The sequence below is a fragment of the Crotalus tigris genome, unplaced genomic scaffold (assembly GCF_016545835.1).
Source record: "Crotalus tigris isolate CLP2741 ecotype Arizona unplaced genomic scaffold, ASM1654583v1 scf7180000017672.2133156, whole genome shotgun sequence".
NCBI classification, from domain to species: domain Eukaryota; kingdom Metazoa; phylum Chordata; class Lepidosauria; order Squamata; family Viperidae; genus Crotalus; species Crotalus tigris.
This window is the reverse complement of record NW_024096557.1, coordinates 617,369-641,596: the sequence shown is the minus strand read 5'-3', so window position 1 is coordinate 641,596 and position 24,228 is coordinate 617,369. Positions and strand designations below refer to the sequence as shown.

The following is a 24,228-nucleotide window of genomic DNA, read 5'->3' as shown; positions in this document are numbered from 1 at the left end:
TACAGAATAATTATTAGTTTCTCACAAAAATATCAGTGTCTTTCTTTTCTTTTGTTTTATAAATATTGGTTGTCTGCTCTTTTTTTTTTTCTTACTTTTCTGCTTTGTCCAACTGTCAACTGCTTCTTCTATTTTTTTCTAAGTTGTTCTATGTTGGCTGCCTTTTTATAAGAAAGTTATCACTTAACTCTTTACTTGCATCTTAAAAGAACAGATTTTTTTTTCATCACAAAATCTATAACTACTTATAAGCAATAATATCTGGATAAAGTAGCTTGAGTGCCAATTCTTAAAATTAAAGGAGATGTCTTTGTAATCCTGATGACATCTATATGTCAGAGTACAAATAGATCCTAATCTGGATACATTCCAGATTAGGATCTATTTGTACACATACACACTCTGTATGTGTCCAGACATACCTAATCCTATACAAGAAGCAAAGAAAAAATTAATTTAACAATGATCAAACAAATTGAAGACTATAATGTTTTAAATGTGTATTTATTTTCTTCTATTTACCATATGAGCTCCTCCATTAAAAATAAAAACAAAAAAAAATTGTTATTATAAATTGTGTGTTATTTGAAGAATTGTTCCATTTTTATTGTAACTGCTATTTTCCAGATGAGTAAAGCAAGGAATCTCATATCATTGTAGAATAAATCTTTTAGGAATCTCTTGGTATATGTTACACTCTGTAGCTGTTGTGATATTAATGTAACCTTTAGCTACTCTGCTTCTGGGTGTCTCCTTCATTACCACAAAAGACTAACAAATTGTACTGTCAACAGTTAAATGTCAGGTGTTGTTTTTTTAAAAAAAAACTTGCAGTATATCTATTTGCATAGTAGCCTATTTATAAGCTTATGTGTTTTTAAAAAAGGAACAATCTTTGTTAAATAAAAAAATAGTTCTTTAATTATCTTCAATTTATATTTTCAGGCAAAACCCCAAGATTTGTATTGTAATGAATATGGTTCATTTTTCAGAAAAAAGAGCAGTGTTTTTATAAACATCTCATTTTATACTATGAGCCATGTGTTTTTTGGAAGTACTTTCAATATAAAATGTTGAATAGCAATTTTGGAGATATTTATGAAATTCTTATTATTTTAGTGCTAGAATGTACATTTTTGTCAGCAAAACAGACACCTCAAAATGCTCTTCCAATTCCAAGTGAACCAAATTTTGGAATAAATGCTTCCTCTAAAGCCTACCCTCCCTAATTATTTTAAAACAATTGGCCTCTGACCTTATGATAGTAACAAATGGAATTCTGTTTTGTTCCATCTAGAAAAGATGGGTAGTGATTTGGCTGTTGTCATATCTGGGGAAAGGAGTTGAGCAATGGAATAATTGACCTGTCAAGAAGTAGCCATGGTAATACCTACAAGTCAGTAGCAAGGGAGAAATGAGAAAAAAGTTTTAAAATAATGTTTTTCATTGAGGTCCATTTAATAACAACAACACCAGTTAAGGAAGTATTTTAATTTATAATGAGATAACTGTTATTATACTACTGTAATTGTACAGAAAAAGGCTGAACTGTTAGATATTACTTATGGATGAATACAAACAAGCATGCAAATCACATTAATTAATATGATTTGTATTCCTGTGTCTGCATCTTAACTATCTACTTTGTTTGGATAGCAGGTAGGTTAATCTTTTGTCCCAAAGTCCTTGACTATAAGGCATGCCATCTGGGGTTCTTTTATTTTTATTTCACTATTAGAGTTTTATCTAAATATCTATTTTGTACGTCTGCAAACCTTTAGGTTCTACCAAGCCTATGCAGCTGGTTTCCTTTCAACTACATAGAGCAGTGGTTCCCAATCTTTGCAGCTTGGTGGCCCGGCTGGGGGAGGGGAAGAAGGGAACTGGGTCATGCAAGTGGCAAGCTGGCGCATATATGCATGTGTACCAGCCCACCTGTCATGTGGCTTGGTTCCGAATAGGCCCTGGCCCAGTAGTGGGCCCCGGCCTGGGGGTTGGGGAGCCCTGATATAGAGAGCCATACTTCATTCTGAATTTGGAATAACAATTCTTTCAATAGTTCTCTGCAAATCCATAGCTTTAAGTTAGCTATTTTAACCACCCATTGTGTACATATCACCATGTCTCTTTTTTTCTATTTGTTCCATTTTTATAGCTCCTAGTGCCCCTCCACAATCTGTTACAGTTCTGACTGTTGGAAACCACAATAGCACCAGTATCAGTATTTCCTGGGATCCCCCTCCTCTAGATCACCAAAATGGAATCATTCAAGAATATAAGGTGAGAATAAAATGCAGGATAAAAAGAACACCTAAAATGTTATCCATTATTTCTTCAAATAGTAATAAAAACTGTGTTCTAATATCAGCAATACTAATATTCCTGTATTTCAGATATGCTTTTCCAACAATATCTCTCCCTTTTCCTTCTTCTTCCTCCTCCTCCTCCTCCCCCCTTCCTCCTCCTCCTCCTCCTCCTCCTTCTCCTCTTTCTTTTTCCTTTTTGGCATCAAAGCAAAAAGCATTTCTTCTTGCTTCTTAGTACTGGAAATTTTACCTACACAGTTAAATAATAAATGAAGGCTATACAGCAAATAGAAAAACAGCACCTTTTGGAAAATCCCTTATTTCATGGTATCCTATTGTAAAACTGTGATATTTATAGTATAGATGAGGAAATAAAATTTAAAGTTCCAGTTACCATAATGAGTTCTAAATATCTGATCATTCTTATTAACAAAGAAAGCAATGATCCTTGAGTTAAACCAGGGATTTGTACCTTTTGATAAATTTATCAAACCTGAGGGTGTCTTTTGCTAAATGGCTCTAAATGGTAATCATGTGCAGACATAACAATACATAAGAACTAGGTTAAGCAGTTTTTCTTCCATTAGTTATGTTTCAGTGTGCTTTCTGCCTATGTGTCAGCTTTAGGAAATAGGTGATTTAAGTCCACTTACTATCTCCTGGCATACCCAACAGTACATGTTCAAATATATTAAATACATTTAGTGGCAGCACAAGTTAACTTTATTAAATAAAAGATAACAATCCCCCCATATCTGTGTCTGTGTGTGTCTGCGCGTCTCTGTGTATGTGTGTCTCTGTGTATGTGTCTCTGTGTGTATTTTGGAAAGGGGTGCCTTTGAGTCAGTGTTGACTCCTGGCAACTGCAGGTTTTGGGGCATGTTTTTTTGGAAATGGTTTGCCATTGCATCCTGCCTAGGGCTGAGAGAAAGTGACTGGCCAAGGTCACCCAGCAGAAAGATATAAATGCATATAATCAGTGTGATTTGAACAGTATTATAACATAATTTTGTTACTAATTATTTTTATTAAAAAGCTGAATTTTGCCTCTATCAAAAAAACCCACCAATTTTGAGAATAATCCCTTTATATTTTATATTATGTTGTTATTTTAGAGCATGTCAGAAAATGTCTGTGCTCCAAAGGAGCCAGGTTGAGTATGGTGCAGTCCTTGAATGGCAGGAGACATGAAATGACACCCTATCTATTAGATACACCCTATCTACTATCACAATGTAAATTAATTACAGATATATTACAAGATGTGTTAGAAACCATATTAAAATAGATATAGGATAGGAATGGTTTATAGAATTGTTTTAATTATATAAAAGAATCTGCAATATGATGCCTATTATTTATGTTACATAGAATAATTTTGTTTTAAATGTATCTATTTATGATGATATTGATGTTCACCACGTCTGGTATTTTTCTCCAGAAATGCATTACGGTAATTATTACATCTTATAAATTTTACCAATGAGACTGTTGGCAGTTTACAATGTGTTACAGGTTACATAGTCTAATGCCATTTTCAGATTAGAACTAAATTGCATGTAATTTGAGGCCCAGATAAGATTATGTTGCTTGAGATTCTGGACAAACCAAATTATATGGAGAACCTCATTGGTATATTTAATTATATATGATATACATCAATCTATTCTGAAAAAAAAATGACCTAGATCTGAGATAGTGTGGACTGTCAATTACAATTTGACTTGCTTTAGGCATAAAAAAAATCTTGGTTGAACCTAAGTAGACAGTATGAGCCCTCCCCAATCCGATCTGCCTGTGAAAGGTTCCTCAATTTTAGAGGCCTCTGCCTCAAATTGTCAGAAACTGCCTTCTGGAATGTTCCTGCAGGCAGTCTGGGCCTCTGTAAGTCTCAAAATGGCCACCGGGAAGTGATTCAAAATGGCAGCCGCAGCTCTGCGCGCCAAAAACGGCCGTTGGAAGGAAGACCTGTGAGGCCTGAGGCCTAAGCTGCGATGAGCCCTCGTTCCAGAGAATCGCCTGGGCTCCTAACGCAGCGGAGGGTATTTGGATGGTCAGCTGGGAGGCGCTGAGACTGTGAGGCCTGAGGCCTAAGCTGCAATGAGCCCTCGTTCCAGAGAATCACCTGGGCTCCTAACGCAGCGGAGGATTCAAAATGGCGGCCGCAGCTGTGCGTGCCAAAAATGGCCATTGGAAGGAAGGCCTGTGAGGCCTGAGGCCTAAGCTGCGATGAGCCCTCGTTCCAGAGAATCGCCTGGGCTCCTAATGCAGCGGAGGGTGTTTGGATGGTCAGCTGGGAGGCGCTGAGACTGGCCTAGGCCCGATAAGGCCTTCAGGCCTCAGTGAAGTTTCAGAGCTTCCGGAGCTGCAGTCAGTTGTAAAAGTCAGACTAGAGCTTGGCTCTGTTAGCAGCAATTCAAGGAAGCTCTCAGAAGAGGAGAGGAAAAAAAGGGTCTATGGATGCCCAGCCTGTCAGCCCGGCTGGGCAGTCAGGTGAGGATGATTCCAATCGCTGGAAATCTTCTTTATATTATAAAATTAATTAATTAAATCAATTAAATAATGAAAAATGAGTAGTTAGAGCTAGGCTAACAGAATAAGAAAAAGGGAAAATACACAGTCTTCTGTTCCAGGAGCGAAGAAAAAACGTGTCTTAGAGCAAAGAGACTAAGTCTAAAACTGGGGTGCAGTTGGCACAGAGGGGGCGGTACTAAATTTCAGACTTAGTCTAATTGGAGCAGATAGATTAAGACAACCCATCCGTGGGTTCTCCATCCAATCATGCTGGAGAACCAACTTTCCCATCTCTCATATAGACAAATTGGTCTCTCCTCTTGGACACTCCCAGTTACTTTTCTAAGATTCCATGCTCCCCACATAGAATGGTCTTTTCCCAAGCCAGTATCGATATTCCCCTAACAGTGTGGCAGCTGATTGATATGCCAGCTTTCAACCTATGAAGATCAACTTTGCATTCTCTTGAACAGGGAGGATGAGTCACACATCCTTTTAAAGTGCCTACCATATATGCCCTGGCAATCAGAGCTAATACTTTGGCTCTTGAGTCAAATAACCTCCACTATGATGAGGAGATTAAGATATTCTTATTAAATGATCAGTGCCCAGGTGTTTTGACAACAGTAACAGCTTTTTTATTTGTACCTTCTAGAAACTGTTTGATGCTTTTAATGAAATGCTAACTGTATAGGATTTCTTTTTTTTTTTCTATGTACTTACATTTCTATGTAAGTAATGTACTGTTACTTATGCATGTATTAAATGGTGTTCTGTATTTTAAAAATTTTGGACTTGGACTTGGACCATAAATAAATATATATAAATATATAAATATATATAAATATATAAATATATATTTTATAAATAAAATATAGCAATAATAATCTAATAATATAAGACAAACATAATATATAACTTTAATGAAACTAAAACATATACTTATCACTCCTGATTCAACATAAGAAAGTTGAAGACTGTTATTTTATATTGAGGTCTGAATTGCCATGTGGTTTTTCAGCATCCTTTTTTACTGTGAAACTATTCTTCATCTGTACAGATGCTTAAACTAAGACATTTTTATTTCCTCTGAGAAAAGAATATACTGCTACAATATTATATTTGTCTATCATATTTGACAATATCACAGATCTGTTCGAGCTCAGGAAGTTCCTAATGCTGCTTTATGAACATGATTATTTTCCAATTACAAGCTTCAATATAACTTAGCAAAAAATATTTTTTTCTTTAGACTCCAACTGTCTTAGAAATCAAACTGATTGTGACTAGTTCATTGAAAAATCAAACAGAAACTATACAGTATATTCCCCTTTAATTACCTAAACACATTCAAGGTGTGCCATCAAAATTATTTTCAGTTTTCAAGACATGGTTTGTTAATTATGAACAACATTGACAGACTATGAGTCTCCTTTGTTCAGAGTGTATAGATTGAAGAATAGAAATCTTAGCCAACAAAATGAACTTTTCAGGATTTTTAAATGGGTCATGGGCTAAATATTATATACTGACAGTACCACATAGTGCAACCACAAAACTAGGTGCCTTCAGCTCCAAACCAGAATTTGAATGACTTCCTTACAGTTCTTATAATGTTATTATTATTGGTGGTGGAAATCTTAGATTTGAGGAGTAAATCTGAATTCTTCTCTGATGAATTATCTCCAATAGTTACTATTTCATAATTAAAAATAATTGAAGGTGGGTTATTTTGCATTTTCAATGCAATGGTTAAATTCGTTTTTTAAAGTACTCTATATAGGACACACATGCCCACACAAATATATATTAAAAGGAAAAAAGTAACCTTTTAAACTAATAATCTATGTATTATAGAGGAAGGGTTAAAAACCTTAGTAATAAAATGTAAAAGTACATAGCATTTAATATTTCACTATCCTGTAAGTATTATTTTAGAATACCTTAGGTGAAGATAATGTATCCTTTTAAGGTGAGGTTAATTATTATTGTGAAGATACAGCTTATAGGAATGGGTTTTATTTTGTTCTATTTTGATATCAAATCACTCTTCAGTAAATTTCAAAAACATTATTCTCTTTTGTAATACACATTAAATGCTTAAATGGGAGGAAATACAGGCTAAATCCAGATCGAAATTATTCTTATTTTCTCAGGCAGAAGTTAAATGTTTTGTCATATTTTGACAAATATCTCTGTATTCCAGATATGGTGCCTGGGTAATGAAACAAAATTTCATATCAACAAGACTGTTGATGCAGCTATTCGGTCTGTAGTTATTGGAGGCCTATATCCAGGGATTCAGTACAGAGTGGAAGTTGCAGCAAGTACTAGTGCTGGTATTGGAGTTAAAAGTGAACCACAACCTATAATAATCGGTAAGTGAATACCTGTATGCTGCTACTCCGTTTAATGTAATTACATTTCCCTATGCCTTCCATGAATCCTGGCTGAAAATATAAGATAGAGCTATGGTTGAATATTTTCTATTTATAAATATTTCTAAAACTAAAACAGAGAAATGTCTGTATTACTAAAATAAATTATAAATATCAATTATTGTGTGAAAGTAACATTGCATTATGAATTTTTCACTTCACCAGTTTAATAGATTTATAGGATAGCTAACTAAACCTTTCTCTTCTGCCTGTTTTGATTACTACATTATTTCCTTATTTGTGCTACTGGTGCCCAAGGCCATGTTTAAAGTATGTTATCTGAGCATTTGAGGTTTACTGTTTATCAATTATTCTGAGCAGATGGTCTCTTCTGTTTTCTGCCAAAACACAAGGGCTTTGAATCCAGATAAAGGGAAACACTGGTAATACCATGTCTCTCCTTTAAAGTTTTGTTTTTGTTAATCAAACTAAATTAATTTCATGACTTGAGGCAAGCCTAAAAGCTTGCCTTAGAAATGATATACAATAATGCTTAAAAGTTTGTGAGCCTATTTGAATTTTCAGTATTTCTACATAAATATGACCCAAAATGTGATCTCTTATCCACACATATCCTAAAAGTAGATTAAAAAAACAGTTAAATATATAAGTCGAAAACTTTATACCTGTTCATTTTTAATTGAGAAAAATGATCCAATGCAACATATTTTGTGTGGCAAAATTATGTGAAGCTTTGCTTTTAGTAACTGGTCTGCTCTCTCCCATCAACTTAGGCAGCAATATGTTCAAGTAATATTTTGATAACTGTTGATCAATCCTGCACATCAGTTTGGAGGCATTTTAAGAAGAGCTTCAACTCAGGATGCTTCTGGGCTTTCTTGCATGAACTACCCACTTCAATGGTTCCATAGCATTTCTTTAGGGTCATGGTCAGCACTCTGATGTGACCATTCCAAAATATTAAGTTTCGTATGCTTTAACCATTCTTTGTTTGTATGATTTGGATGGTTGGGATTGTCTTGCTACATGACCCACTTTCTCTTGAGTGTCACTTCACTAATATTTCCCTGTAGAATTTACTGGTGTAATTTAGAATTCATAGTTCCATCTATGATGGTAAGCCATTCCAATCCAAAGGCTAAAAAGTATAGGCTCAAACCATGATGATGCCACCACCATGTTTCAAAGATTGGATCTACTTCTTGTGCTGGAATGTAGTGTTTACCGTTTTAATTCAAGTCACAAAGTTCTGTTTTGGTCTCATTCTCCTTAGTATAGTCAACCAGTCAAATTGTTTAAACAAAATTCCCTGGGTAACATCTAAGAAACAACTGGCCTCTTTTGCATTAATGAATTCAAGTTCATGAAACTACTACTAGGAGAATGGCAGGGCTCCAAGAGAAAGCCATTATTCATCAAAAAGGATATTGTTACCCATCAGTTTGCAAAAGACTGGTGGGTAAGCCAGAAAACCATCGGAAGAAAATCCTCACCATGTCACTGGCTAGTTTGAAGGAAGAGGCATGAAAGTTTGGCAAATATTGCAAACATTTTAGCATTTCTCACTGAAAGTACTGGGTATAGCAGAGGAATTTACAAACTATTTTAGATCTTTCAACCCCAAATTTACATGGCTTAGGAAACAGAAAGACTGGTAAATGTGGAAATCTTTTTTCTAGAAGAAATGTGACAGGAAATATGGAGGGTTATAAATAGATAACAGTTGAATTCCATGAATAAAATAATAACAGTAGGATCTTAATCTGTAAGCATTTAGAAGCATTAGACTATTAAAGTAGATGTCAAACATGACAAACAGTAGCATTTATTCTTAATAGGACAAAATAGACCTATTCAAAGTAACAATCAAGGTGGAAAAAAGTGAGAATATATTTTCTTTAAATAAGATGAGAATACTGCCTATGTCTTTCTTATAAGGATCTTTCTCTCCCCATAACAATTGTGCAGATTCCTATTGTTGGTGTAATAATTGAAGAAACAGCTGTAAATTTTCACAATTATAAGTACAATAAAACTTGATGTGTCTAATTAATTTTTGGTCCAGCAAATTAGTTTTATTTTTCATTACTGTCCAATGGGAGGAAAACATATTTCATTATATTGTTTCTGCAGAAATAATGAAGCATTACAGGTCAGATACATCCCTCATCTGTATTCTAATTAGCTAACCTGACAATACTGGTTCAAAAACACCTGGAGTATATGAAGTAATTTAGTGATACTTGATTTCACTGTTTTCTCATTTTTTCATGCACATAGATCTATATTTTATGTTTGTGATTAAATCTAACAAAAACTAATTCTAAATTAATATGTTTTTTTCTCCAAAACCAAACACATTAATATTGTTGAACTTAATTGGACATATGTATCCATGTTCACTTATTTTCATCCTCTAAAATCACAGAGCAATGTTATTCTGTCATTTAAATAAATATCTACTTTTTGTGCATGTAATGGCAAGGCCCCAAAGGATAGCGCAGTCTTACAGACTACTAAATTAAAAGTACATTGATATAATTGGGAATCTATCCTTCCTAGGGATATGTCATAAACTTTAGAGCTTTCTGAAAATTGCCTTGAGAATTCTCTACCTATTCAGCCCTTTTAAAAGCAGAGGATTCTGAATTTGCAGATGGTAGAGTTAATAAAGTGACTTTGAAAAATAGATGTAGACCATTTTTTTAAAAAAAAGTAACTAAAAATAAAATTTATATTATTTTTAAATATAGTCACTGGTCAACAAGCTGACAGAAGAATATATCTTGCAATATACATACATTTTATATACATACAGCTATACATTGTTTCTCACTTCTACCCTTCTGCCATTCTGAGTTCAAGAATTTCCTTTTCTCTTACATAGTACAGATATCTAGAGTTAGTGCATCACTAAAAGGTTCGGAAACAGCTCAACAGCTTTACAGTAGTAAATTATTATTTGAAAGCCCATGGCAGTGATGGTGAACCTTTTAGAGACCGAGTGCCCAAATTGCAACCCAAAACCCACTTATGCATCATCGGGTGCCAGGTGGGTGTGACTCATTGGGTAGGTGTTGTCCATTGGGTGGGTGTGGCTGTGGTGGTAACAGCAGACTGGTGGGACTAAAAAGTTCACTCAATCAATTCCAACTTTGCAAGATCTTTTTTCTTCCCGTGAGAAGTTGAAATTGACTGATTGATTGATAAAATAACATGCCCACACTCGTGCCAGAGGTTTGCCACCACTGGTCTATGGGATCCAAGTAGTACTAAAGCCATTTAATTTGAGATACATTGTTATTTAGATTTCAGACTTGGAAATCACCAAGTATTTTTCATTTAAAAAGTGATTTTTACATCTTACTTGTAAGATTTAGCCATAGGGTCCTCATTTAAAATGCTTACCATAATATATTTGTTTTTGAAGTATGAGCTAGAAAGTAGAAAGCCATCATACTTTTCATTAACCTGAATATTCATTAGAAAAAAAATACTTAAAGTATTTCATATTTATCTACCTATCCCAAAAATCAAATTCCATATCTTTAAAATGATACATTTATGCCTTTTTTCAAAATACAGAATTAATTTGTACAGGAAATGGCTTATTTGGGGATTAGACAACTTAATGATTACAAAATTGACCATATTCAGTGGCAGACTGGAAAGAAGCCTAATTTTGCTGAGCCATTCGAACAGCAAATTAATCCTATTAACCAAAATGGAGCCTATATACATTGTAATTTACTTGCTAATGACTTTTAGACTGGGTGTTCATTATATGAACATTTTTTCCAGTAAATGGGAAGAAATGAGTCATTTCTAGAGATTTTGTGATTTCCAAAACAAGATAAATAAAACTGTACTTTGTAATAGATATTATTTATGTTATTCATTATAAAAACAGTTATATAAGATTACTAAATTATAGTTTAGATGAATAAATTAGTCTTAAATTTTAAATGTATGCAATTACAATAATATAAAAATTTTATATATTCTGTTTTTATTTATGAAATAAAAAACTAATAAATCAATATGTGGAGGAATAAATGTTGGTATTCCATCTATGCATATATATCACCCAACAATAGATATGGGTGATTATAATAGATAGTAGATACCAGTAATCAGCGAAATTATTGTTTAGTGGATTGCCACACAATTTCTACAACATACCGAGTTTCAGACACTATATATAGTACTGTATCAATTTATCTAGTTATCTACATAAATCTCACGCATGAAGAAAATATAATACATAAAATAAAAATAAAACCATATAGCCAAATATTATAAAACTGCCATTTACTTAGCTAGTAGATAGGTTATGTCATATACCTGGGCACCAGGCTCAGGCCCAGTATCAAGTTTTCAAGCCAACAGGATAATGGCTAGTTTAATGTGAGAGGGAGTGATGTTTCTCTGGGCCCCATCAGCCAATATTCTTTAACTGGTGGTTAAGCAAGCACCTCTTGCTGGATCAGGTAGGACAAATAAAACCAACTAAGGAGAAATAATTCCATAAGTAATGTGGTCTAAAGCCACAAAAGGTTTTAGAAGTTATTACTGTACCTTGAATTGAACCTGAAAGCCTACTTGAAGCCTATGCAGCTCACAAAACAGTGGTATCTTATACACTAAATAACAGCACCATTAACAGTCTATGCTGCTGCATTCTGCACCAGCTGAAGCTTAAATAGCCTTAAAGGGCTGCCCCTATAGAGTGTATTGTGGTAATCCAATCTAGAGGTTATGAGCAAAAGAGGTGACTGTGAGCAGGGATCCCAGTTCAGGAACATTTCATAAACATGATCTCTGCTTTGCTCATAGTAGATAAACTAGGTACAAAGTGTGTTTGCATTACTATAAGATGGATTTTTTAAATACCCTAAACACTTTATTTCAATATTATTCAGCTGAATGGCTTTGGTCCAATTACTCTTTTAGCCCAGTCCATCTCACAGGTTTGCTGTTGTGGGGAAAATAGGAGGAGGAATGAATATTATATATGTTTGCCATTTTAAGTTACTTAGAAGTAATAAAGCAAATGAAAATCTAAGAAATAAATAAATTCATAAAAGTGCTTCTTCACAGTGTCCAAGTTGCAAAATAAAATTAGTGGTTATTTTAGTAAGAATTTCACTGTTATGTAACTTATATGAATGAATAAGAGCCGAGGTGGTGCAGCAGTTAGAGTGCAGTACTGCAGGCCACTTTAGCTGACTGTGTTCAGCAGGTCAGCGGTTCAAATCTCACCGGCTCAAGGTTGACTCAGCCTTCCATCCTTCCGGGGTAGGTAAAATGAGGACCCAGATTGTTGGGGGCAATGTAAATATATATATACATTGCTTACTGGTGTACACCGCTTAGGGAGTGCTTGCACTTAAAGCAGTATATAAGTCTCATAAATAAATAAATAAATAAATACCTTTAAATATCTTCAGAAGGAAAACATAGTTAAATTGTTTTCCATCTTTGTTTTTAGTTAGGTGGAAGCTTTTCTTTTTTCTTTTTCTAATAATCTGTTTTGGTCACTAAAATTTGTTTTAGTGAGAATTCTATAGAAACTTCTTATATATTTGACAGTATTTATAAACCACCCCTATTTTTGCAGATTTTAGCAGATACTTATGTCAAACAACAGGCTACAACAGGGAAATTTAGAATAAAAGAATGTAAAACAGCCATAAATCAAAATATCAATGAATGACTGCAATTGGAACTTGAATTCCAATTAAGTCACAAAATTGAGTATGTCTTTACATTTCAGGTTCCCCTTACTCAGAACAAAGGAAAATTAATAATTAAATTTATATCCCGCCTTTTCCCTAGGAATTCAAGACTATACATAACATTCTGTCTTCCATTTTTTTTTTATCAACAATAGCTACCATGAGGAGCTAAAAAAAATAGCAGCTGAAGTGGAACCAGCACCACGGTTTTCTACTTTTAGGTCAACTCATTAATTCCACACTGTGTCAGTTTTCTAACTTGATTTGGATCTTTCAGTCATACAAGTTCCAGTGCCCTAGAACTCGAACGGAAGTTATTTCTTTCCCCGTGAGAATTAGGAGGGAAGCATAAACTTGAAGGATTTCTTCTTTGTGTTCGTTGATTAACATTGGTCATGAACGTTGACTCTAAAAAACCACACTTCAAAATTAACAATGTCTCATGAGAAAAGAGACCATTGAGATTTTTAGTTTGGAATGAAGGAAGAGAGGGCTATGAAATAATGGATAGCATAGAGAATGAGAAGAACTTTTTCACAACCTTAGAACTTAAATTCTACTGGAATTAAATGGCAGATACATACCAACAGGAGAAAACTCTTTTTCACACAGCACATAGTTAAATTATTGCAGATACTTTGAATTATTGTAAAAAAGAATGGATAAGTTAATGGGCCATCAGCTTATCAATAGCTATTACTGTTAAAGACCATTGACTGTATCAAGGCATTCTGCCTTTAATATTTGTTGCTGCAAAGCACTGCAGATTATGCTGATTTGTAACCTTCCCAAATGTTTCCAGTTATCTACTATGTGACACAGAATGTAATATTCCATGGGCCTAGAGCTGCTTTTGTAGGGCTGTTTTGAGATTTTGGACACCTTCCAAAAACTGATTAAAGTTGCTTTTTTAAGAACCAGTTGTTGATTATTCTATTATAAAACATTTTTAGACTTTATTTATCTTGCCATATCTGTTATGGCATAAATATTCTGCTATTATATGTTATTATTATTTTATTTATTTATTTAGTTCAATTATTTATGTTATCCAGGAGGGCGTAATGAAGTCATCATCACTGAAAACAACAATAGCATAACAGAACAAATTACGGATGTTGTCAAGCAACCTGCCTTTATTGCTGGAATTGGTGGTGCTTGCTGGGTTATACTCATGGGTTTCAGTATCTGGCTCTATTGGCGCAGAAAGAAGAGAAAGGGCCTTAGCAATTATGCAGGTAAGAACAAGAATTGAGTTTAAAATAAATATTCAGCTAGAATATATCTAGTTCACAGAATAAGGAGTTGAGCAGATTGAACATTGTTTGTTATGCTGTGAAAGAACAAGAATATGAAAAGCTTTAAGTGCATTGCTCTGTATCACATTTCATCATTGCTACCAGAAAGCTGTCTAATATTCACATAACAAGTACATCTGATATAAGAAGCCCAAGAATTTTAGATGCACCTTTTCCCTAAGTGAAAGAGAAATTCAGCAATTTTATTTTATTTTATTTGCAAAAGTAAAGAAGTATATAAATAAAGTGGAATTGATAAGTTCAGGTTAGTAAAGATCAACTCGTTATATCATTATTTTCAATCATGTAATCATGACCAAATTAACTGAGATGGAGGCCAGTACGTTCTAATTACATGATTTCACTTTCTCCCATAAATGGATAAAAGAGAATCAGTCCATTAAAATCCTGTCCTATTTTGCTGTTTACTAAGTAATTAAACAAATGATTGCTGAGTTAGCTTTGTTTGATAATACTGGATACATTGTAAGTAAACATTCTACTTATCTTTTATAAAACAGAACAGTATAAAACACTGGGGGCAATCAAGTGAAAGCATGACATATTTTCTATTTATGAAAGAAATAGAAATGCATAAGGATAAATTTTGGAATCTCCTCTTGTGTTTTTCTATTGTTTTCAATCACATAAGGTTTTGTTTCCATGGTCTGAAAGCAATATAAAAATGTCCAAAATGTGCACCTTAGAAATTTGATTTATATTAAAACACTTTTTTATAATCTGTGGTCATCAACTTAATCAACTTAGTTCACAATTGAACTGAATTCAGTATAAAGCAAAAGACTGTTAATATCCTTCATGCTGCCTTCTGTATTAAAACTGGTGTGAAACAAGAATATTTTGAAGAAAAATATTATTCATGTTCTATTTGAATTCATTGAAACTCTGACTATGTGATATTCAAATCAGATTTTGACTCTGGCTATTTTTTTCTTAATGATTACATACATTGAATATTTATGGTTATAATTTTAAAAGCAATGTTTGGTTTGCAGATTTTTATTTTCTTCTTTTCCTTATAATGCATATAGCTCTTTCAACTTTCTCTATTTTTAAGGAAGTAGTTAAATTTTGTTCAGAAGTTATATCATTAAGCTCAATGGCACTACAGGTAGCATTGTTTCATTATCTAGAATGATTAGATAACAATTCTTTACATATTTAAGGGAGGGGTGATAGATTTTCTGCTCTATTTAGATTTTCAGAAACATCAGATGTGCTAAATACAGTACATATTTCCTCAAATCTCATTAATTAATTGTTTGACATCTCATGTATAAGAGCATGTTTCTATAAATAGTTTTGTAACATCTAACAATTTGTAGTTTACCATATGTGCAATATATACACACAGAATAAATATCTCTTAAAAGTATGTAAAATTTTGGTTAATTGCTGGCAACCATATACTTTTTAGTCAGCATAAAAGCATTATAAAAACATAACACTCATATAATTTCTCTTCTAATATTTATGTATATGGTATTAACTCTTGTAACACTTTTAAGTGTGTCATATTCTACACACTTGTGTATTTATTGTTAAATGTTGCATTTGCCTGATAATGAAAATTCATAATCAATTACATTTGAAAGAAAAACATAGCATCTATATGTCGGCTTGCATGTCCATGTAACTATTTCATATAAATATAAAAAACCCCATGCATTTATGTTCAATCCTTTATCATGGGCTGCTGCTAATGCTTAAATGTGAATTGCTATAATTTGAGCCTGATTTTAATAAAACAAAATTTATTTTTGAAAGACAGCCATGCCCTGTAATTGGCATTGCTTAAGAGTTTTATAACTCACAATGTATTTACTTTTCTTGTTTTGCAGTCCAGTCCTTCACCTTCACCCCTGCAGGTACTGTCCATTAGTTCTCTCTTTCCCCCAGCACCATACAAATGAATCCATTATAAATATTTATAAAAAGAATTAAAAACTCATGTGGAAGAATCAGCATTCTTTTTATGTCATATTAATGTGGTATTGTACCAGCGGTTCTAAAAGAATGATATATTATAATATTAATCTATCTATCCTTAAAATTATGCTCACATTTTCAGCTTTATTAATTTTTTATTCTTAATTTTTATTGAGCATTGTTTGAAGTGAAAGAAGACAGAGTACAAACATGTTGTTGTTATGTTGTTAATTGCGAAGTCGTGTCCGACCCATCGCGACCCCATGGACAACATTCCTCCAGGTCTTCCTGTCCTCTACCATCTTCTGGAGTCCATTTAAATTCACACCTACTGCTTCAGTAACTCCATCCAGCCATCTCATTCTCTGTCGTCCCCTTCTTCTATTGCCCTCAATCTTTCCCAGCATTAGGCTCTTCTCCAGTGAATCCTTCCTTCTCATTAGGTGGCCAAAGTACTTGAGTTTCAACTTCAGGATCTGGCCTTCTAAAGAGCAGTCGGGGTTGATCTCTTCTAGGACCGACCGGTTTGAACGCCTTGCAGTCCAAGGGACTCGCAGGAGTTCTCCAGCACCACAGTTCAAAGGCCTCACTTCTTTTGCGCTCAGCCTTTCTTATGGTCCAACTTTCACAGCCATACATTGCAACTGGGAAAACCATGGCCTGGACTATACGCACTTTTGTTGGCAGGGTGATGTCTCTGCTTTTTAGTATGCTGTCTAGATTTGCCATAGCTTTCCTCCCCAGGAGCAAGCGTCTTTTAATTTCTTGGCTGCAGTCCCCATCTGAGGTGATCTTGGAGCCCAGAAAAATAAAATCTGTCACTACCTCCATTTCTTCCCATCTATTTGCCAGGAATTGAGAGGGCCGGATGCCATGATTTTGGTTTTCTTAATGTTGAGTTTCAAGCCAACTTTTGCACTCTCCTTCTTCACCCGCATCAAGAGGCTCTTTAGTTCCTCTTCACTTTCTGCCATTAGAGTGGTATCATCTGCATATCTTAGGTTGTTGATATTTCTCCCGGCAATCTTAATTCCAACTTTTGATTCATCTAGCCCTGCCTTTCTCATGATGTGCTCTGCATATAAGTTAAATAGGCAGGGTGACAGTATACAGCCTTGCCGGACTCCTTTTCCAATTTTGAACCACTCAGTGGTTCCGTGTCCAGTTCTCACTGTTGCTTCTTGACCCGCATATAGGTTTCTCAAGAGACAAATGAGATGGTCTGGTACTCCCATCTCTTTAAGAACTTGCCACAATTTGTTGTGATCCACACAATCAAAGGCTTTTGCATAGTCAATGAAGCAGAAGTAGATGTTTTTCTGGAACTCCCTAGCTTTCTCCATGATCCAGCGTATGTTGGCAATTTGATCTCTAGTTCCTCTGCCTCTTCGAAATCCTGCCTGTACTTCTGGTAGTTCTCGATCCACATACTGCTGGAGTCTAGCTTGTAGGATTTTAAGCATAACTTTACTAGCATGTGAAATGAGTGCAATGGTGCGATAGTTTGAACATTCTTTGGCATTGCCTTTCTTTGGAATTGGAATGTAAACTGACCTTTTCCAATCCTGTGGCCACTGTTGAGTTTTCCAAATTTGCTGGCAAATTGAGTGTAGCACTTTTACTGCATCGTCTTTTAAGATTTTGAATAGCTCAGCTGGAATACTGTCACCTCCACTAGCTTTGTTGTTGCTCAGATTTTCTAAGGCCCATTTCACTTCACATTCTAGGATGTCTGGTTCGAGGTCAATGACCATCTCATTGTACAAACATACAAACATACAAACTTGCAAAATTTTGAGGTAATCTATATTATATTATAGTATAATATAGATTTAATACAGATAATCTATATTATAGTTTCCTACTTTTTGTAGATTTTTTTTAGTTTAATTATATGTAGATATTATCAAAATTAACATCCTTAAATCCACATGGCAGGCAGTAACTTATTCACACACAACCCATTCTAATTTAAAATATTTATAAAATTATAAATATTACATAGATTTATGAAATCTATGTCATACGAATAAAAAATATTTGTAAAACCAGATTCAAAATTAAAATTATTAGAATTTCTTTATCATATCTAACATTTAATTAAGTGCAATAAAATTATATGAGGCAAAAATAAAGAGAACTCTTTATCTTCCATAATATATATGGTTATAAAAAGCAATAGGCATTGTTAAGTCAATAATTATGTTTTTATTAAATATTTTATGTCTCTTTCAAATAAATTTGAAGCAAGTATTCAAAACACACAAATGAATAGATACATTTTTAAAAGTTTATATTTTGCTTTTATTTTTTAAAAAGTATCAGGATGAGTTTAAAACACTTGAAATTTACAATGGAAACAGCCAAAGATACAGAATCATCAATTACACTCTATCACAGATGATAAGAGCAAACCAACATGGTCTTCAACAACTGACTCAATTGGAACTTTCTCTAAAACAAATAGGCTTTTAAAATCTTTGGGCTAAAGAACCTCATATTCCTGTGACTTTAGGAATGAACAGGATAGTATCTATAGCTTCACTTAATCATCACTTTTGAATTTATAGCCAATAAAGCTGCTATTGAATTAAAGTAACATGTATTAATGAGCATGTGCTCATCAGGGTCTGTAGCCACAATTTGAACATTAAAAGTTCTGGAAATTCTTCCTTATTTGGAGAATATGGCTTAATGACTGACTTCACTAGTTAATTCTGTATAATAATATAGAATGTATTTATAGTACATGAAAGTGAATAACATACTGTGGTTATTTGACTTGTTTTGAATCCAGTTTAATAAGGTAATAACATAAGCAGTTATTGAAATACTAATTATTTAACTTTATAAAAAACTAATTTTAAAATTGTCCTAATTCACTTATGTCCTTAACTTTTTATCAAACCACCTTTTATAACAACTTTTTCCATTTCTTCATTCTAAATTTAGCTATTAAGTTGTGTCTGATATCTCTGAGAGCTCTCTCTCTCTCTCTCCCTCCCTCCCTCCCTCCCTCTCCTTCCCCCCTCCCTCCCTCCCTCTCCTTCCCCCCCCCTCTCTCTTTCAGCTTTGATTACTCACTTACATCTGTTTTACTTGTGTCTCTTCCAAACCTCAGCAGGAGATCACAAGTGCTTACTGATAGTGCCCAAAACCTCACAGCATGTGGAGATGTCCAGTGTAAAGATGTTAACCATATAAGTCCCCATAATAATCCACAATAAATCGTGAAAACATTTGACTATCAATGCTAGGGTTTTCTGTTTGCTTGTTTGGGGAAAGAGAAATACAATTTAGAAATAAAATTAGTAGGAAAAAGTAGTATTACCTGTCATTGCAGTATTGCTTATCAGAAAACCATATGATTTCACAATGGAAAATAGACTTCTTTAAGATGGGTAAATATCAATTGTTTAAGAAATAATGTTAATCAAAAGGACAGGCTTATTTCATTGGGTCAGTTTCAAGATCTAGAATTAGTTTTCTAATTGTAGATATATTGTGTATCAAAATAAAAGTCTATCCTCAAAGTTGAATACAAATGAATTTTCAACAAGGAAAAAATCTCAGTAGGAAAACTGGATACTTAATACTATGCTGAACGTTCTAGCCCATAAAACTGAACAGTAGAAAGACCATCAAAGCCATCAATACCTGGAACATATTTGTGATACGATATATTGCTGGAATTATTAACTGCACAAAAGCTGAACTGGACAGTTTGCACTGAAAAATAAGAGAATTGATTACTATTCTCTATACATTATATTTCCATAGTGATATTGATAGATTATACCTGTCCTACAGATATGAGTGCAGAGATTTATTTCATGTCAGACAAATTTTTGGAGATGCATGCACTGGCTTAGCATATAAAAGAAGGAGAGGAAAATAGATAAAGATAAAATCTGGAAATCGGTCATAACTGGATCATTAAAAAAAGAAACTGTACACTTACTTTTGCCTGTTCAAGACCGAGCTATTCAAACTAATGCAATCAAGGTCTGAATCCAAAAATCATCAAATGATCCAAAGTGCAAATTGTTCAAATAGGCAGAAGAAACAGTAGTTCATATACTTAGTTCGTGCAAAAAGTTCACTCAAATTGATTATAAACAACAAAATAATACAGTCAACAAAATGATTCACTGGACCATCTGTAAAAAGTTTAATCTGCCAGTAATGAAAAATTGGTAGGAACTTATAGTTTAAAACGTAGTCAAAACTGAGCAAACTAAAATATTGTAGGATTTCCAAATACAAACTGATAATGTCAAGAATGAAAAACATCTATAAGGCTATTTTATTTCCTTTACATGGATAATCTGAAGCTGTATGGAAAACAACTATGTCTATCTGAAATATAGTCACTACTCAACATTGTCCATATATACATATATAGGGAAGATATTGCAACTGAGCTTGGACTAGACGAATGTGTCACACCTGCTATCTGAACTGAAAAAATCAAAATACATATGAAAATAACAGCAACAGTCTGAATAAAGACAGTCATAGAATTTTAGGGCCTTTCTAGTCTTTAAATACTGTACACAGCTGTAATAGTGGAATGGACTCAAGCAGAATTAAAAACCCTGCATAGGAAGACTAGAAAAATAATGAAATGAATCATGCTTTCTATCCATGCAAACTGGTCTATAAGAAAGACCAAATGAAGAACGGAGAAGAGACATGTCAAGACAAAGTATTACATGGCCAGTACGTTAAAAAATAAACAAGCAAACAAGATAACAAGAAGATATGCAATGGCTAAGAACAGGAATATTAAAGAAAGAGACAGGCTGATTCTGGCTGCACAAAAGCAAATCTTAAGAAATGCATGGAAAGCCAGAATTGAGAAAACAGGAACAGATAGCACGTGCTGTCTCTGCAAAGAAGCTGAAGAAACAGTGGACTATCCAGTTAGCTACTGTCTTAACCACAAACAGCCTTAACCACAAACAATGTATGTGCAGCCTTAATCACAAACAATGGTATGACAAAGTAGCAACAATGGATATCTGCAAGAAATACCACTTGTCTGCAAGCAAGAACTGGTGGAATCACAAAGCAGACAAAGTAATAGAAAATAAAGAAGCTAAAGTGCTCTAGGATTTTAGTATTCAAATAGAGCCCATAACATCCAGACTTAACAGCAGTCAATAAGAAACAAAGAAAGTCTAGATAGTGAATGTTAGCACTACCCAGAGGCGGCCGAATAGAAAAGAAAGAACTGGAAAAGATAATAAAATATGAAGAACTACAAATACAAGTAGAATGACTTTGGCAAAAGAAAACAAAAATAGTACCAATAGTAATTGGCTTATTGGATATAATCCCAACAAATCTGGAGTACCAGTTGAAAACCATTGACACTGATAAATAATCATCAGTCAATTGCAAAAGGCAGCTTTACTTGGATCAGCTTACATCCTGTGACAGTGCCCTTAATACTGTCAAACAACAACTTATGTCTATCCCAGGTCCTTGGTAAGGATTCGATAAGTAGATAAAAATGTCAAATCCAGTTTAAACATCTGATGATTGTGCAATCAATAAACATGTGGTGATTGTGCAAACTATAAACAGCTTACATCCTGTGACAATATTTTTGTTATTATTAAACAACAATATCTGCCCATCCAGCGTCCTTGACTTGGGAAAGTCAGATGTACAAAAATGCCACATCCATACTAAACTCGGGCTGACTATGCAGCCAACCATAATAATAATATAGTTTGCTTCATTCATATATCCAGTGTGGTTCTAATCTACCGTTTATCAGAGTAGTAGTTTATTTTGTATTATACATGACCAGGATGTTCTGCATGAGGAGCCTGACATTTAGTGGTTCAATTCATAAGATTTTTCTCCCTCTCACTTAACAAAAAAGGCAGACAAACAAGATAATAGCAGAGAAGGATCATGCATAATCAGGTATTCATCAAGACAATCTTGTCTACAGTGGAGGCTCTGTCTTTTGGATTTATAGAAATGAAGTTTAATGTCTGATCACATTTAGATTTATGATGCTTTATTATATTGGTTGAAGTAGAGATCTAGTATACATTTAACTTTTAAAAACTATTTTTATCGTTTCCATTTTAGAATACAAAGGTGTTTTACACACAATATATAATGAACATTACAGCAAAATTTGAGCCTCCAAAGTTCTACTATACTACTATACCATAGGCATATGTCCAGATATCCAAAATCCTAACATGTGGCACTCAATATCTTTGCAGATCTTGAAGAAATTAAGTAGGAACAACCTGGATTATACTTGGATGGGAATACACTAGAAAATCCCTGACCTGTGGACTAAATTGGGAATCCAGAACAATATCCACTAGCAAATTATTATCTTCGTCCCAGTGTGTCCATACAGCCAAGATAAAATTATCTTTACCTAAATAAAATTATTTTTCAAAGTCAGTTGGACTGACAGAGAATATGGTATTTCCTTTTCTGGATGTTTTGTATGTGTAACATAGAAAATAGCATATAGGCATTATGTATGCAACAGATATCTACTGAAACAGGAGAATTAATTCCTACATATCCTGAATTTGTAAACACATCCATTTTCAAGAAATCTGAAAGCGTGTTATGACTATGTATACAGTCAAGCTGAATTAAAATTGTACATTTTTGTTTACAAACAATAGGTATGCACATTCCTGGAAATTAAAGATTCTGATGCAAGTAATAAATTAATTTAAATTCAAAATAATAAGGAATAATGTAAGTTAATATAATTTGTTTGACAGAATCATCACCCACACAAGCAGAAGTTTTAGTAAAATTTTCAACAGTGATTATCTTTTCTGAGTTAATACTTATTAAAAGAGGATTAGTCTATATTCACATTTGAGGAAAAGCTTATCAGAAAAAGGAATGAGATTTGGCTGGCAGCATTGAAGTTTTTATTTGTAGTTGGAAAATGTGGCCTACTAGAGATAGCTTTTCACAAAGCTCTTTTGCCTTGAAATGTCAGCTCAGAGTATTTAATTTTTTTTCTACCCTAGCCAGTATTAATGTTAGGTTAAACTTTGCCAGATGATATTTGTAAATATTTCATTTATGTATGACTTTATTTTCTGCTTTTTCCATTTAACTGTGAAAGATTTATTTGTGTGGGGCATTTGGAAGTGCCATCCTCGAATCACATGCTTAACCATCTTACTTCTTCATTAAGCTCCTAATAACATCATGTTTCAAAAAGTCTAATTTCCCTATTTCTGTTTTAAAATTTCTATATTCCTTTTTTACAAAGTCTAATCTATGTTAAAGATGATGGTTACTCTTTAGCATTTTAAAATCTATGTAAGGCAATAAAAAGTGACTATTTTTTGTGCAAATAGTGTAGGTAAGACAGAAGAAGAAGAATGTTAAGGAAATATACTTTATTTTCTTTTTTGTTTCCATGATATTTTACTCCTATTAAATTTAGATTAATAAAATCTGTTTGCATTGTTATAATTTTTTATGCATAATAAAGATATATTCTACAGTATTTAACAGTTTACCCTTAATCTATAATTCTACAAATCAAATTAAAGAAAATGACAGATAGAAACATCTAACATGGTGCTTATTAATTCATCACTCGAGCTACATTCTTTATCATTTTCTTAGCTTATTTAAAATTATTTTGTTAGGACATATGTCCAATAATTTTTGTAAATGGGTTCCAAAAGTATTCAGATGCATTATATATTCCTCCATAGAAACTATTCCAATTTCTTGAAAATGCTGCACAGGGACATAGAAGGCAGGAGAATAAACCGTTTTCCAAGAGTAGGATTGCACAGACATTTTCAAAGACCCAACACACTGTCAACTAAATTTAAATGAAAGAAATTTGGATATGGGTAAAATACCAAATTATAGGATATATCCAGAAGAAATTCAATGGCTATTATGAATAATTTAGTGTCCTATTTAATAATGATTTGTAAATATTGGCCAGTATATGAGAATAATAAAGAAATGCAAGATACATTATCAATCAGGA

At 33.5% G+C, this 24,228-nt stretch overlaps 1 protein-coding gene across 16 annotated transcripts in view; it reads left to right on the top strand.

Annotated features, from left to right (window-relative positions):
* The window catches only part of ROBO2 (roundabout guidance receptor 2), a 908,846-nt gene that overhangs the window by 842,137 nt on the left and 42,481 nt on the right, over window positions 1-24,228 (top strand). For 10 of the 16 annotated variants that reach the window (XM_039337222.1, XM_039337213.1, XM_039337212.1 and 7 more), the window contains 4 exons: window positions 2,156-2,280; window positions 7,027-7,198; window positions 14,013-14,195; window positions 16,118-16,144. In XM_039337222.1, coding sequence (XP_039193156.1) covers window positions 2,156-2,280; window positions 7,027-7,198; window positions 14,013-14,195; window positions 16,118-16,144 — 507 coding nt within the window. The remainder of the gene's footprint in view (window positions 1-2,155; window positions 2,281-7,026; window positions 7,199-14,012; window positions 14,196-16,117; window positions 16,145-24,228) is intronic. The other 6 variants (XM_039337221.1, XM_039337216.1, XM_039337220.1 and 3 more) reach the window with 1 other exon arrangement.